General features: G+C 39.4%; 1 protein-coding gene across 1 annotated transcript in view; it reads left to right on the forward strand.

The window, feature by feature from the left end:
- THSD7B (thrombospondin type 1 domain containing 7B) overlaps nucleotides 1–13,725 on the forward strand; it is an 876,032-nt gene that overhangs the window by 313,704 nt on the left and 548,603 nt on the right. The window contains exon 4 of the mRNA XM_059052359.2: nucleotides 4,531–4,779. Within this exon, the coding sequence (XP_058908342.1) occupies nucleotides 4,531–4,779 (249 nt within the window). The remainder of the gene's footprint in view (nucleotides 1–4,530; nucleotides 4,780–13,725) is intronic.

Genomic DNA, 13,725 nt, shown 5'->3' on the forward strand with positions numbered 1-13,725 from the left:
AGTTTCTAGAGGCTGCCCACATTCCTTGGGTCATGTATTATCCCAGCCTCTGATTCTGTCATCATCTGCTTCTCTGTCTGTGGCCCCTTTGCCTCCCTCTTAGACCCTTATAATTACACTGGGCCCATCTGAATAATCCAGGATCATCTCTTCCTCTCAAAATCCTTAACAGTCACATCTGCAAAGTATATGTTGGCATGTAAGGCAACATATTCACAGCTTTCTGGGATTAGAATGTGGACATTTTTGGGGCACCATTAGTCCACCTACCATAATGGACAAACAATATGAATGATTAATTCATAGGATAGGAAATCTGAGTAATCACTAATGATTTGAGAAAAATATGAATAAAGCTCAGTGGTTACCTGAAAAACCAAGTGCACTTTCTCAATATTTTGGAAAAAATAAGTCTGATAAAACCAAGAATTTTGAGCATGTAGGAAAGGGAAAATACCACAATACCTATAATATTTGTTTACATGACTATTTATGGTCTAACTCCAGGCAAAACAATACCTATAATATTTGTTTACATGACTATTTATGGTCTAACTCCAGGCAAAAATACTCAGGAAATCTCTCACACATGTGTAACAACATAGAGACGTGGAATCATAAGAAATTAAGCACAACTGAAAGGTGTACTAATGGGAAAATGAATACATAAATTGCCCTGTATTCACATGGGGATATTACTCACTAATGAAAATGAATGTACATTATCTGCATTTATCAATGTGGATAGATCTAGAAGTCATAATATTAAGTGAGGAAAATAATTTCCACAGTAATATGTATAACAAAATAATATTTAAGTAAAACTTGTAAAAACATGCAAGACAATGAATGATATTTATGAAGATGTACATATTTAGGTGAAGTATAAAAATGTGGTGGAGCATAATAAAAATCAGTTCCAGGATAGTGGCTGTGTCTGGGGAAGAGAGATGGAACTGGGATTGCAAAAGACACAGGGGATTCACATGAATTTATAATTATTTATTTATTTAATGAAATCTGAAGTAAATGTTAGCCTTTGCTAGTAAAGTATGGGAGTGTTTATTACATTACTCTACTTTTGTGAATGTTTGAGATATTTAATACTATTTTAAAGTGGTAATTGAAGTGTTAATGAAATGAGGGTATTTTTCTGTTGATTTTTATCTTTTAAGAGCTCTGTTCTTATTTTGTATGTAAAGAGATTTCCTTACATTTCCAGAGGAAGTAACAATAACTAGAGTTATTTTTGGTTTCAAAGATTTCCTTTACAGTTGAATACTTGTGAAGTAATTTACAAATGACACTGTACTCTGTAAATCTCAAGGAGGTTTAATTACCGTAGCTTCTCTTTTTTTTAAAGATAAATCAACACTATATGTCTGTTTTATTAAAAAGGCATACCACTTTCTGTGGAAAGATTGAGTCCCAATTCTGTGTATAGGCAGGAATGTTTGTTTTGGACTTTATAAGGTGATTCTACTTGAACTGAAGGGTACCGTAACTCTGGAGATCTAAGCAGATCTCATTTTATTCTTTTTTATTTTTTTTCTGCAAATAATGAAACTAAGTAGCCATGAGACTAAGGTCCTGCTAATGTATTGTGATGCAAATTTCAGGACACACATTTCTGATTCACCATTTAGTGCTTATTCCACTATTTCGGTAAAAAGAAATCTCAGTGATCACATTAGACAAGGGCCCTATGTCATACCTTTTATTATTATTATTATTTTAACCAAGGAGGCAAGTTAATAGAAATAACTTTAAAAATAAGTAAATATGTAATCAGTGGAACATATGCCCTTCCTAATTCCAAGAATTAGGAGCCCTTTTCAAAATTACAAAAGCCTTGATTAATCCTTGCAACTCCATGCAAGTGTTTGTTCTGTTGGAGGCTTATCTCTTCTTCTGGTCCAATAGGAAAAGTCATTTCGGGGAAGATGAGAGAGACAGCTAGGAAATGGTAAGAACCAAACCACTACTTCTGTAGACAGAGAACTGTATAGTATGGGACCTTCTTTAGGAAAGGAAGAAGAAAATCCTTCTGAGAAATTAAAACTCCTTATCTAAAAACATACACAAATTAAAAACTTTATTAAAGTTCTGTTTTCGTTTGCCAGGGCTACCTTAACAAAGTACCACAGACTGTAACTTAAACAACAGAAATTAACTTTGTCACAGTTCTGTAGGCTGGATCAAGTGTCAGCAGGGTTGGTTTCTTCTAAGGCCTCTCTTTGGCTTGTAGATCATTGTCTTTTCTCCAAGCTTTCTCATACTCTTCCTCTGTGTGTGTCTGTGTCCTAATCTCTTCTTATAAGGACACCAGTCATACTGGATTAGGAGCCACCCCTAGTGACCACATTTAAAAGACTATCTTCACGTACAGATACATTCTGAAGCACTGGAGGTTAGGACTCTGACATATGAATTTGAGAGGGGCATAATTCAGCCAATAATAATTTCTGAAATGTCAAAACCTAGAAACTTGTTGATTAACAGCTTTCTGTTATATCATAAACCAAAAATAGGTGGGCCTTCCCTCTTTCCTCCACATTGTACAGTGATGATACATTATGATTTATGTGGGGCATTTTCAAGAGAGGTTCTTCCTGTTTTGTCTTGATCCCAGGCCCCTCAAATATCTAATTGGAGTAAGTGATAGTAATGAGGTGTACATTGCTTTTTTCATTTTGAAGAGGATAATATGATCTGAATAGACTTTTAAAAAATATTGGACCAAAGGTTTATCTTATATCATTGTGAAATTTGAAAGCCATACTAATCCTCTATGGCTTCATGATGAATATCAGTATAGAAATCTCACTATATTTTACTCATCACTGTGGCCAAATATGAACATATTTCATTCTTCCTTGCACACTGTCTACTATAATCCATTTCTGTTGGTGGCTCCCTTAATCTACATACTTTCCCAAGTCAGAAATTTGGAAACATTTTAATACTTCTCTCTTTTTAAACACATACAAAGGAACTATTGCCAAACCCTGTGTATTATTCCACCAAGTTTCATAGGCTCAATTTTGGAAGTCAGTGTTTGAACATTGACCCTTTCTTTGATTTACATTCCTGTCAAAATTATCCTTTTCTTCCCCAAAGTAATGGATGTCTTTGACTGAATAAGGGAAATACTAACAACAATAAAGTGAAAAAAAGAAAAAAATGCCAATAATACTTAAAATATTGTCTCCCTACATGAGTCTGATTTTCTCCCTTTAAAATTATTTAATGCTCAATTAAATCCAAGTTCCTTAGCCTTTCCAGAAATCCCTTTTGAAGAACTACATACCTAATATTTATCCACATTCCTCTTTGAACTTTACATGTCACAAATGGACACATTTATGACAATTGACAAGTTGGCTTTTACTTTCCCTCATTGGTGTGCTTGTGAATATTTGACCACCAGTTTGGGGGGTTGCAGGGGTGAGGGTAGGGTAAAGGGACTTGATTTATGGCATTTGCTGGTTTCTATAGTGTAAATACTTCCACCATGGCTAATTTTAAGCTACTTACATGAAATCAATGGGCTTGCAAAATTCCTGAAAATTTTACAGTTGGTTCTTGTTAAACAGTAAATCCAGCTCTAGAATACCACTGGTTCCTATACCCACAAATTTTATCTCAGGGCTTCAAATATGCTACTTCCTTGAGTTAAAATAGTCTTTTCTCCGTGCCTGAGAAGTTCCCATTAATCTTTTAAAATGCAGCTCAGGTGTCCTGTCTTAGAACCTGCCTCACCGCTACCCCCAGCTTTCCCAGGTGGTCTATCACTGCCTCATCAGTTTTTCTCCTCATCATTGTAAGTGTTTTTATGTTGAGTTCATCACATTATCATGTTATCTTTTTATTTATCTGTTTTCCAATTACATTGTTAGTATTTGAAAGTACTTCAGTTTTGCAGATGAGGAAATTGATGCACAGAGCCTAACAGTATGGGGAAACATAATACCACATTTATTTATTTGTTAATTGCTCAGTATTTAAAAGAATGGACAGAGTAGTACTTGAAAGCTTACATTTACCTTTCTTTGACCTTAGACAAATGATTTAGCCTTCCTGACCTTACGTATTGTTATCTACAAATGGACAGAATAATATGTATACTCAAGAGACTGTTGTAAGAAAGTGCCTGTGAAGTACAGGACAGTGTGTGACACCTAGGAACCACTGAATGAAGGGTAACTCTAGGCTGTATCAGAGGTGAAAGCACATGAGAAGAACCTCCATTATTTCGGATGATGCTTTGGACAAGGTACAATATGGACTCATCTTACACATGTGTCTTGCGAGAGTGAAATAACTTCACGGTTTCAGATGAAATAGAGTGATCATTCTTAAAATGTATGTCCTTCAATATTTTATCATGATGACTCTAACATTTTAAAAAATTCTCCTACTTGAACGCTATCCCAGATTTCAGATTTTTTCATCCAGAATAGGCACTTCATAATGTTGGTTGTACCCATTTAGTCTACGGCCTACTGTTTTCTGTTTCTATTCCTTCAGCCTTTGCACGCAAGATTCCTTGCCTGTGACCATCCAGTCCTGCATCATGCCAAAAGACTGCGAAACCACCGAGTGGTCCTCCTGGAGCCCCTGCTCCAAGACGTGCCGTTCAGGGAGGCTCTCGCCAGGATTTAGGAGCAGGAGCCGGAACGTGAAGCACGTTGCTATTGGAGGTGGAGAGGACTGCCCTGAACTTCTCGAGAAAGAGGCCTGCATCGTTGAAGGAGAACTTTTGCACTCATGTCCCAGGTATTGTGTATTCTTTGGCATGAGTGTTCAGTTGTTCTATATAATCTCATTTTATGTGGTATAGAGATGTTAACAGTAACTGTAGCTGTGACTTATTACTCAGTGCAGAGTTTCATATTAGGCGGTAAAGCTTAGGGGGGTAAGAGCATAGGTTGTGTTGATTGCCTGGGCTCCAATCCTATTTCTAATTATGTGATTGTTATGACTTTCTAATTTATATGAATTTTGGCAAGTGACTTAAATCTAGTGCCTCAGTTTACTCTTCTACTAGCGGTACTTACTTCACCCAGCACCTGGCATATCATAAATGCTTAATAACCATTAGTTATCATTACCTGACATGTCACACCTAATTTTTATGACAACCTAAGAAGACATTCATAAGCATCTTCATTTTTCAAATAAGGCCATTGATGCTCAGAGAGATTAAATAACTTCTGAGGTTACATAGTTAATGAGTGACAGCCGCCTGATTCTAAGGATGCTCTTTCTCTGAAAGTCACTGCTGCTCTGGGCATTGTTTCTATTTCAGAGTCCCTAGGGAACCGGAGAATGCTGAGAAAAGGGTTGACATAAATTAGTAGCTAAATTTAATATCTTGATATTGGTTATATTTTGCCTGATTGTGTAGCCCTTGGTGAAGACCTCCAGTGCATTTTCCTCTGTCTGATAATGACGGAAATCACTGGGGCTGGCTGTTTAGAAGTCTGTTGGGGATGAATTTGTAATAATTCCTCCTGGACAGCTGCCCTGAACTATATCTTAATCTGTATTTTAGATTTAAATAGCTATTTTAGATAGAACTTTTCTATAGTTTCTTATAGTCGCTGAGATTTGAGATCACTCCCTCGGTGAAAAATAAAATGAGGCGAAAAATAACTTCTTATAGAAATTAATCATCTGGGGATATGTGAAGGGTAAGTGGGTTACAAATTCAGCTGGTGTTGTTGATGGGCGTGGTTATTCCTTAAACCTGAAATGAAGCATGTATGGGCGGGGCAGAGGTTGAGGTTGGGGATGGGCATAGAGGAGCAAGTTCCTGTTTACACATTCATAGTCATTCACTTCCTCCACCTCACCATTGAAATCAGGGTCAATTCAACATACTCCTTACATATTGATTGTTCATTTTTTACTAAGATGACTCCTTAGATTTACATCATTTCTTGCCTGAAAAGCGGAGAAAGCAGATGTAGTTCACGATCCTTGACAGATTAACCTGTTGTCACAGAATCCTCCCTAATTGTATTGAGTTTGTGTCCAGTCTGTCAAGACACTAATTTGGGGCAAAACATGGGATTGGAAAGAAAAGCTGAGGTCTCTGTCCCTTTTGAACTTGGATAGGCTTTGGGTTAGAATTGCATCGCCATCACACTTAAAGTGTGTGTCCTTGGACAAGCTATACAACTTCTCTAAGACATTTCCCTCTTCAATAAAAGTGTCTAATTATACTGCCTGTGTTGAAGGTTTATCAGCTACAGACTAGCACTGTCTGTCCCAGTGATAAGCACATGAGGCACTGCACGAATACTGACTCTTATTGTTGCTCTTTGCAGGTGGGTTTTGGTTTCATTTCCTCCAGTAAGAGAATCCCTCCTTTCCTTGGAAGGCATACTGTAGTAATTTAATGGAGTAGAAAGTTATTTCTTCTGGGTGATTTGGAGACTTTTTTTTCCCTGTGGAGGCCTTATTTAGGAGGGTTCTCAATGTTAGGCTGCTAGGAATAGAATCTGGGTTTAATGATGACCTTGACCTTGGCGCCTTTTGTCTTCATTTCTTTCACGGAATGGCATGACCTCTTCCTGATATTTTTAACAGGTTTTTGATTTATAGACATCCCCCTATTTTTTTTTTCTTCTCTTTTCTTTGTTAATAGCTGTTATGATTCTCTTGGAATCATCAGAGTGGTGCCTCCTTTTTTTTTTTTTTTTGCTGTATGCGGGCCTCTTACTGCTGTGGCCTCTCCCGTTGCAGAGCACAGGATCCGGACGCGCAGGCTCAGCGGTCATGGCTCACGGGCCCAGCCGCTCTGCGGCATGTGGGATCTTCCCGGACCGGGGCATGAACCCGTGTCCCCTGCAACGGCAGGCGGACTCTCAACCACTGCGCCACCAGGGAAGCCCTAGAGTGGTGCCTCCTTGATGATGTTGAGAAAGTTGAGTTGGATAACCTTTTGTTAAAGAACGACTACCTTTTATTGAGCATCTACTGTTGGCCAATAACTATATCAGAGATTTTATAAAGATTATTTAGAATAATATAGAATGTATTATCCAAACAGAACATTTTTGAGAGTAAAAGGGATGTAAATCGGTACTGTTCAGATTCAAATTGAAGTCCATTTGACTTCAAGGTCAGTGCTCTTTCCAATACATCACACTAACCCTAATGATAATCATAGTGAAGACACACACCCAGATAAGGGTATAGACACACATATACATGTATTCATATGTATCATTTTTTTCCAACAGTATAACGTGGAATGGTAATACTTCAAGATGTACCCAAGATTAATTTCTGTATTTTTCATTTGATTGAACCTTAACATCTGAAAACAGGGCCTGACAAAGTTCATTGGAGATGAACCTGGGCCTCTAGTTCTGCTTTTTGGAAATGTTACTGAGTATGACATTTTCTAAAAACCTTCTCAAGTAGTGAATTTGTAGGAAATCGGAGTCTTTGAAAATTCACTGAATACCAACCAGTGTTTCCTAGGGAGACTGATGTGTTAACTAATGATTCCACTCTGTGGTGGAAAAGAGCATGTATAAATAATAGCAACAAAATTAACATTGGCTGACATTCTTATTTGTCTGAAATCCAAGCTGTGGCCTCTATCACAGGAAAGCATAAAGGCCGTTTGCTAACTTTTGTTTCTACTTGGACACCAGTGATTAAAATTCATTGTGAACAAGGGAAATGGAAACAAAAATCTCTTAGGGAACAAAAATGTCCATTTTTCCTTTCCCAGAATTCATGAGCACTTCATATGCATCAAGCAATTTAATTCACCATCCTTCTCCCCAGCAGGGAAATGTCCTCTCTTAGAATGTGGTTTGGCTTTTACCCTTCCACCATATTTGCTATAGGAGATGTGTTCCTTTTCTCAAATATACTCTGAGCTCTTCCTATGTGCCAAGCAATACATTAAGTGTTTCCAATACCTCAGAGAACACATTAGACAAAGTTCCCTCCCCCTTGTGGGACCTAAATTTTAGTGAAGATATACCAAATAAATAAAATAAATAAAATAAACTATATACTTTGTGTACAAGATATGGAAAAAAATGAAGCATTGGAGCAGGGTAAAGATAAAGGCTTTTGGGGTGGTGTGATGGGGAATCAGCTCAGGTTACAGAATTAAAGAGTATCCTTAGAGAAGCCTCATTTGAACTAGCAGGATCTGGGGGGAGGACTTGAAGGAAGTGAGGAAATTAGCCTTTCAGGTAATTAGAGGAAGAATATTCCAAGAAGAGATAAGCTAGAGATGGGCTCTGGTTCCTGCATGTTCATAATGCTCACAACGGTTTTTAGTTGCATAGCTTGGGGGCTACTCATCTCACCAGCTGGACTCCACTGATCAGCATTTTCACTATGAACACTATGTGTGCCAATCCCTAAGGCATGATTCCATGAAAGGAATTGTGACCATGAGGAACCCCTTCTCGAAGAGCTCCCTGAGACTGAACATTTTGGAAGCACCTCAGGGCAACTAGTGTAAGTTAACCTGAAAGGAGTCAGAGGCCAGCCTATGTTAAGCTAACTTGGGAAATTTTAGAACTACAGTTGATCCTTGAACAGCAGGGCTTTGAACTGCACAGGTACTCTTAGAGGCGGATAGTTTTGAATAGTAAATGCTACAGCACCACATGATCTGAGGTTGGTTGAATCCATAGACGCAGAACCATGGATGCAAAGGGTGACTATCAGTTATAGCAGATTTTCTGACTTGCATGGAGGATTATCACCACTAACCCCACATTGTTCAAGGGTCAACTGTGTAAGGGAGTTAGCATTGGGTAGCCTTAAGCTCGTCTCAAAAGTATGTTATTTTTGACCAAGATATATATAGACTCCATGAAACCCCTTTCTTTAGTATTATAGTCTACTTGAAATTTTGTGCTCCCCCCTCCAACGTAACACTAAGAACTCACACTGTACATTATGGGGTTGGGATAGAAATGAGAGAGATGGGACAAATCTGCTTGTCACTGGCTACCTTTTCTCTTGGTGTGTTTATCTCTTATCATTGTCATCATGGCTTTAGGCATTATGTTACTCTCTGCCTCAAAACACTGAAAGATATGTGCTTTATAAGATGCCTTGGCACTTGGGTTCTTTCTTTTGTCCTAATTAACATCTAAAGTATTAGATCCTACATCTCAACTAAGAGGGAGGTGAAAAGCAGTCTAAGACCATAAATGATAAGGTGGCCCTGTTTACTGGGTAGCATAAGGAAAGGCAGAGGACACAGATAGCTGAGACATGACTTGATGCTGGAACAGCTACGACTCCAGATCCTTCGTGCTTAAGCAGAGAGCCTGTTTTGGCTGAAGACATTGTAACACACAAGAATACTGAAAAATGTCAACATCTTTCTTGGAAGCGACACCTCAGATGACCTACCAGCAGCTTCCACCACCTCACCAGGAGGCTTTTATACCAAAATGGCTGTTCTACTTCTTAAATGATCATTTAGAGTTTAAAATTGAATATAAGACAGTGCTGTTATAAAAACCAACATAGAGTAAAACTTTAAAGACGATCTCAAGGCAGAAGCTGCATGGCTGATAGTATTACATAGACTGTGTGATATTACTGCACAGAAAAGCCAATTTCCTAAACAGTGCCTCAACACTCCAGTCTGGCACCGAATAGATGGGGTCTCATAATTTGTCCCTCCTTATCTCTGGTATGTATGAGTTTATTATGGGTGAACTAGATATTCTTCGCAAAAGGTCTGTCTGTGCAGACTCATACTGAGAGATCTATCTGGGTCTCCTGCACATCCCACTTCGATGTGCTTCTGAAACAACCCCCTGTGACCAGCCTGTTTTTCCCTACCATCTCTTTAAGACACTGAACCCGATTTTAGATTGTCTAAAATCTAAAATGTTCTCAAGTTTTCCTTGAGAAAACTCTGCGGATTAGTTGATGGAATTTTTAGATGAGTGTTGAAGCCAAGAATGGTGCCAGCACAAGGGATGGTGAGTAAAACTTGGCTTGGTAGTTGGCTTCCTCTGCCCAATGGAGCGAAGTGAGTGCTGGAACAGGGTTGGCATGTCTTGAAGAGATGTTTGTTCCACACCTGCTTCAGACTGTCACTGTGCTAATTGCTGGAGAATTCAGGAAATTTTAGTCTGTGTTCACTTAGTTTATTCATCTTCAGAATCCTGTGTAATATACTCATTAAAAACTAGAGCATCTTGGGCTTCCCTGGTGGTGCAGTGGTTGAGAGTCCGCCTGCCGATGCAGGGGACACGGGTTCGTGCCCCGGTCCAGGAAGATCCCACGTGCCGCAGAGCGGCTGGGCCCGTGAGCCATGGCCGCTGAGCCTGCGCGTCCGGAGCCTGTCGGGAGAGGCCACAGCGGTGACAGGCCCTGCGTACCACAAAAAAAAAAACAAAAAAAAAAAAAACTAGAGCATCTTGAACTGATAACCATGTTCTTTAAGAGTGTTTCATAGGGCTTCCCTGGTGGCGCAGTGGTTGAGAATCCGCCTGCCGATGCAGGGGATACGGGTTAGTGCCCCGGTACGGGAGGATCCCACATGCCGCGGAGCGGCTGGGCCCGTGAGCCATGGCCACTGGGCCTGCGCGTCCGGAGCCTGTGCTCCGCAACGGGAGAGGCCACAACAGTGAGAGGCCCGCGTACCACAAAAAAAAAAAAAAAAAAGGGTGTTTCATAGTTAGTGATGTGCCGCACATCATTCCAAACCTATGTATCTGGATTTCCTCTTTGGAGAAACTTTAGAGTGGGTAGCACCTATAAAAGTGCCTGGCTCGGAGTAAATGCTCAGATGAATCATTAACTGTGGGGCAGATCCAGAACAATATTATGCACAGGGTACTTTATTCCAGGCTGAAACTTATTATATGATGTGTGTGAAGGATTCAAAGTCATTTCTTATAAAGGGCATCTAAAATTGGCATCATCAAGGAGGTTACATAAGGATGCCTACCCAGGGAAGGAGTAAACACACAGAGCTTGATGTGGCTTGGTCCCCAATGGCTGCCTTGCTTTTGCTAAGTGTGTCTGGTTTTCCAGATAAGAAGTTTCTGCCTTCATTGGTTATAAGAGTAGCTTCGAGAAGGGTGGGTAATGAGATCACAATCTGAATATGTAAGTTTGCCTTCTGGAAAAGAATGGCACACAGGTCACCTACCATCTCTAATGTATCTTTTCAATTGATTGCCTACCACAGCACCTAACACCCTGCACAAAATAGAAGCTCAATAAATGGTTGTTAAATGAATTAATGGGTTCTTTAAGGAAGGCTTTTTAAAAATTGTTTTAATTAAGCAGCTCTTTTCAGGACTTAAGGAGTAAAGGAATCATGACTTGGAACCCTCAGGAGAATCTGTTTCAGGAAAGAAACGACAGTTTCAAAGAATCTGTAAATTGTCTCAGCAGAAGGAGACTGATGCCTTTTTACTGAGTCCAGCTTTTACTGGTGCATATTGTTTCATGAGTTCCCTTGTGCCACTTTCACCTCTCCTGGATGGAAGATCTGTTCCCCTGTTAGTGTAAGAAAGTTAATGTACTACTAAGTGCTGTGTGTAGTGATAGAAATCTATTAATAATACATATGTGGAGTTTGGCTAGCAAAGCCATCTGCCAAGGAGCAAAGAGCTTTGCACTTCAGAATAGCTTTCCATAATCAATAGTCCCACTCTATTCAATAAAAGATTACTAGAGCATAAGATGTATAAAGCTTGATTGGCTCCCTTTATTTTGGTTGTCTGTTCAGCAAAAAATGACAACTTAATTCTTTTCTAAATGAATTTACAACTTTAAAAGGACAACAGATATTATCATAAATTAGTCTTGCTGCAGTACACTGATTTTTAATATACGTGCATTTAATTAGAATACCTTGAACTAGGGTTTCAATTCCAAGAGTGTTTGCAAATCTAGATGTGCTTAGTCAAAACAGGACCATTCACTAATGCAATTGTTCTTTCAGTTTGTCATCATTAAATCACTCAAGATTCTATTCCATGTTGCTTTGCTTTAAATCTAAGCCTTTAGAAGAAGGGGAAAAGAAATTCACATTTTGTAAGCAATTCTAAGCGTTCTGAAAGTGACAAAGCATGCATTCTAAAGGGCATGGGTTGCTATAAAACTCTGATGGTCCTGACATCCTACTGCCATTGGAATCACTTTATGTCACCTTAGCAGGATGGAAGTCTTTTAAAAATAGTCACTAAATGTGCCTACTTTTCTAATTTTGGCTTTGCTAATTTAGGATATCTCTATTCCTTGCTTCAGAACAATGCATTCATTCCTTGTTCCTTTTGTCCTCCCCCCATCAATTTGGAGAATGGTTTGAATACAGGATTCCTTGGGTTAGACAACATTACTCTCGGGAAGACAAGCTGGCTACCTGGGCAATTGAATTTCTGGCCCTCGAGTAGCTTTTCCTAATCCAGAATTTGTCTCCTTTATCTCTTCATGGGAATAGGTATTCCCACCATTAGAAATTTCTTTCTTTGGCTTAATCTTAGTTTCTTCTTTTAAACTGTGTATACCTTTTTAGAGTGATAAAATATTTAATATTAACTTTTAATATGTATCTTGTGAATACATTTATTGATCATTTCCTAAGAATAGACTTAAATTATGGGGTACATATGAAGAAATTGGGCAATGAGTTCCAGGTGTGGGAGAAAGCTTCAGAAAGCAGATTCTAGAAGGTAAATGAAGAAAAACTGAATTTCACAGTTATAATACATGGTTGCCCTGATGTCTGAGTTCTTGTCCCCTTTCCTGGGCTGTCTCAGGTAAGAATTCAGTGCCAAGCAATTGTGCTGCTAGTACTCGGGACAAAAGCAATTTGGAATCATTCTTCCCTTCTCTCTTTATCTCCTATCCACATCTAATCCATTAGAAAGCTGTCTCCACCTTCACAGTGTATCCAGAATCTGATCACTTCTCATCACATTCACTGTGACTGCCCCAATTAAAGCCCTACCATCATGTCTCCTGGACTGGCAAAGGCCTCCAAATTCGTCTCCCTTCTTCCACTCCCCTATAGTCTATTCTTTAATCAGTGATCAGGATGATTCTTAAAAATGTAAATCTCATCATGATATGATTGCCTTCCTCAAAACTCGGCAGTGATTTCCTAGCACATTTGGAGTAACACTCACAGCCCTTCCTCAGCCCACCAGGCTTCTCTGTAGCCTGGCCCCTGACTGTCTCTCCCTCCCTCTCCCTCCTGCCTTGAGCTGCCTATTCCAACCACACTGGCCTCTGTGCTTTCCTAGAAAGCGCCAAGCACTGTCCTTCCATGGGACCTTTGAACATGCTCTTCTTTCTGACCAGAATTCGCCTTGTCCATCTTTTCTTATGCCCACTATTTCATTTTATTCTGGATTCTGAAGACTTTCCTGGTCCTGGCACTGAAATAGCTCTCCTCCCCCATCTCTCTCTGATGGACATGTTACTGGTGCCGTGTTATGTATTGGTTCATTTCTGTCTGTCTGCTCCACTAGAAGGTCATCTTCCCAAGATCAGGGGCTTTGCCCTGCTCACTGCTATGCATTTCTATTGTCAGAAATCATACTTGGCACACAGTTGGAGCTCAAGAATTAGTTCTTGAAAGAAAGGAGGAATGAACACACGGTTGAGTAAATGATTTGCTTACTCTTGGGCAGGCTTATTTTTGTTGCTAGGGAGCTAGGGAGTCCTGCTTTGTGGTCGCTTCTGCCATCCATCTCT

This window comes from Kogia breviceps, chromosome 2, assembly GCF_026419965.1.
Source record: "Kogia breviceps isolate mKogBre1 chromosome 2, mKogBre1 haplotype 1, whole genome shotgun sequence".
NCBI classification, from domain to species: Eukaryota; Metazoa; Chordata; class Mammalia; order Artiodactyla; family Physeteridae; genus Kogia; species Kogia breviceps.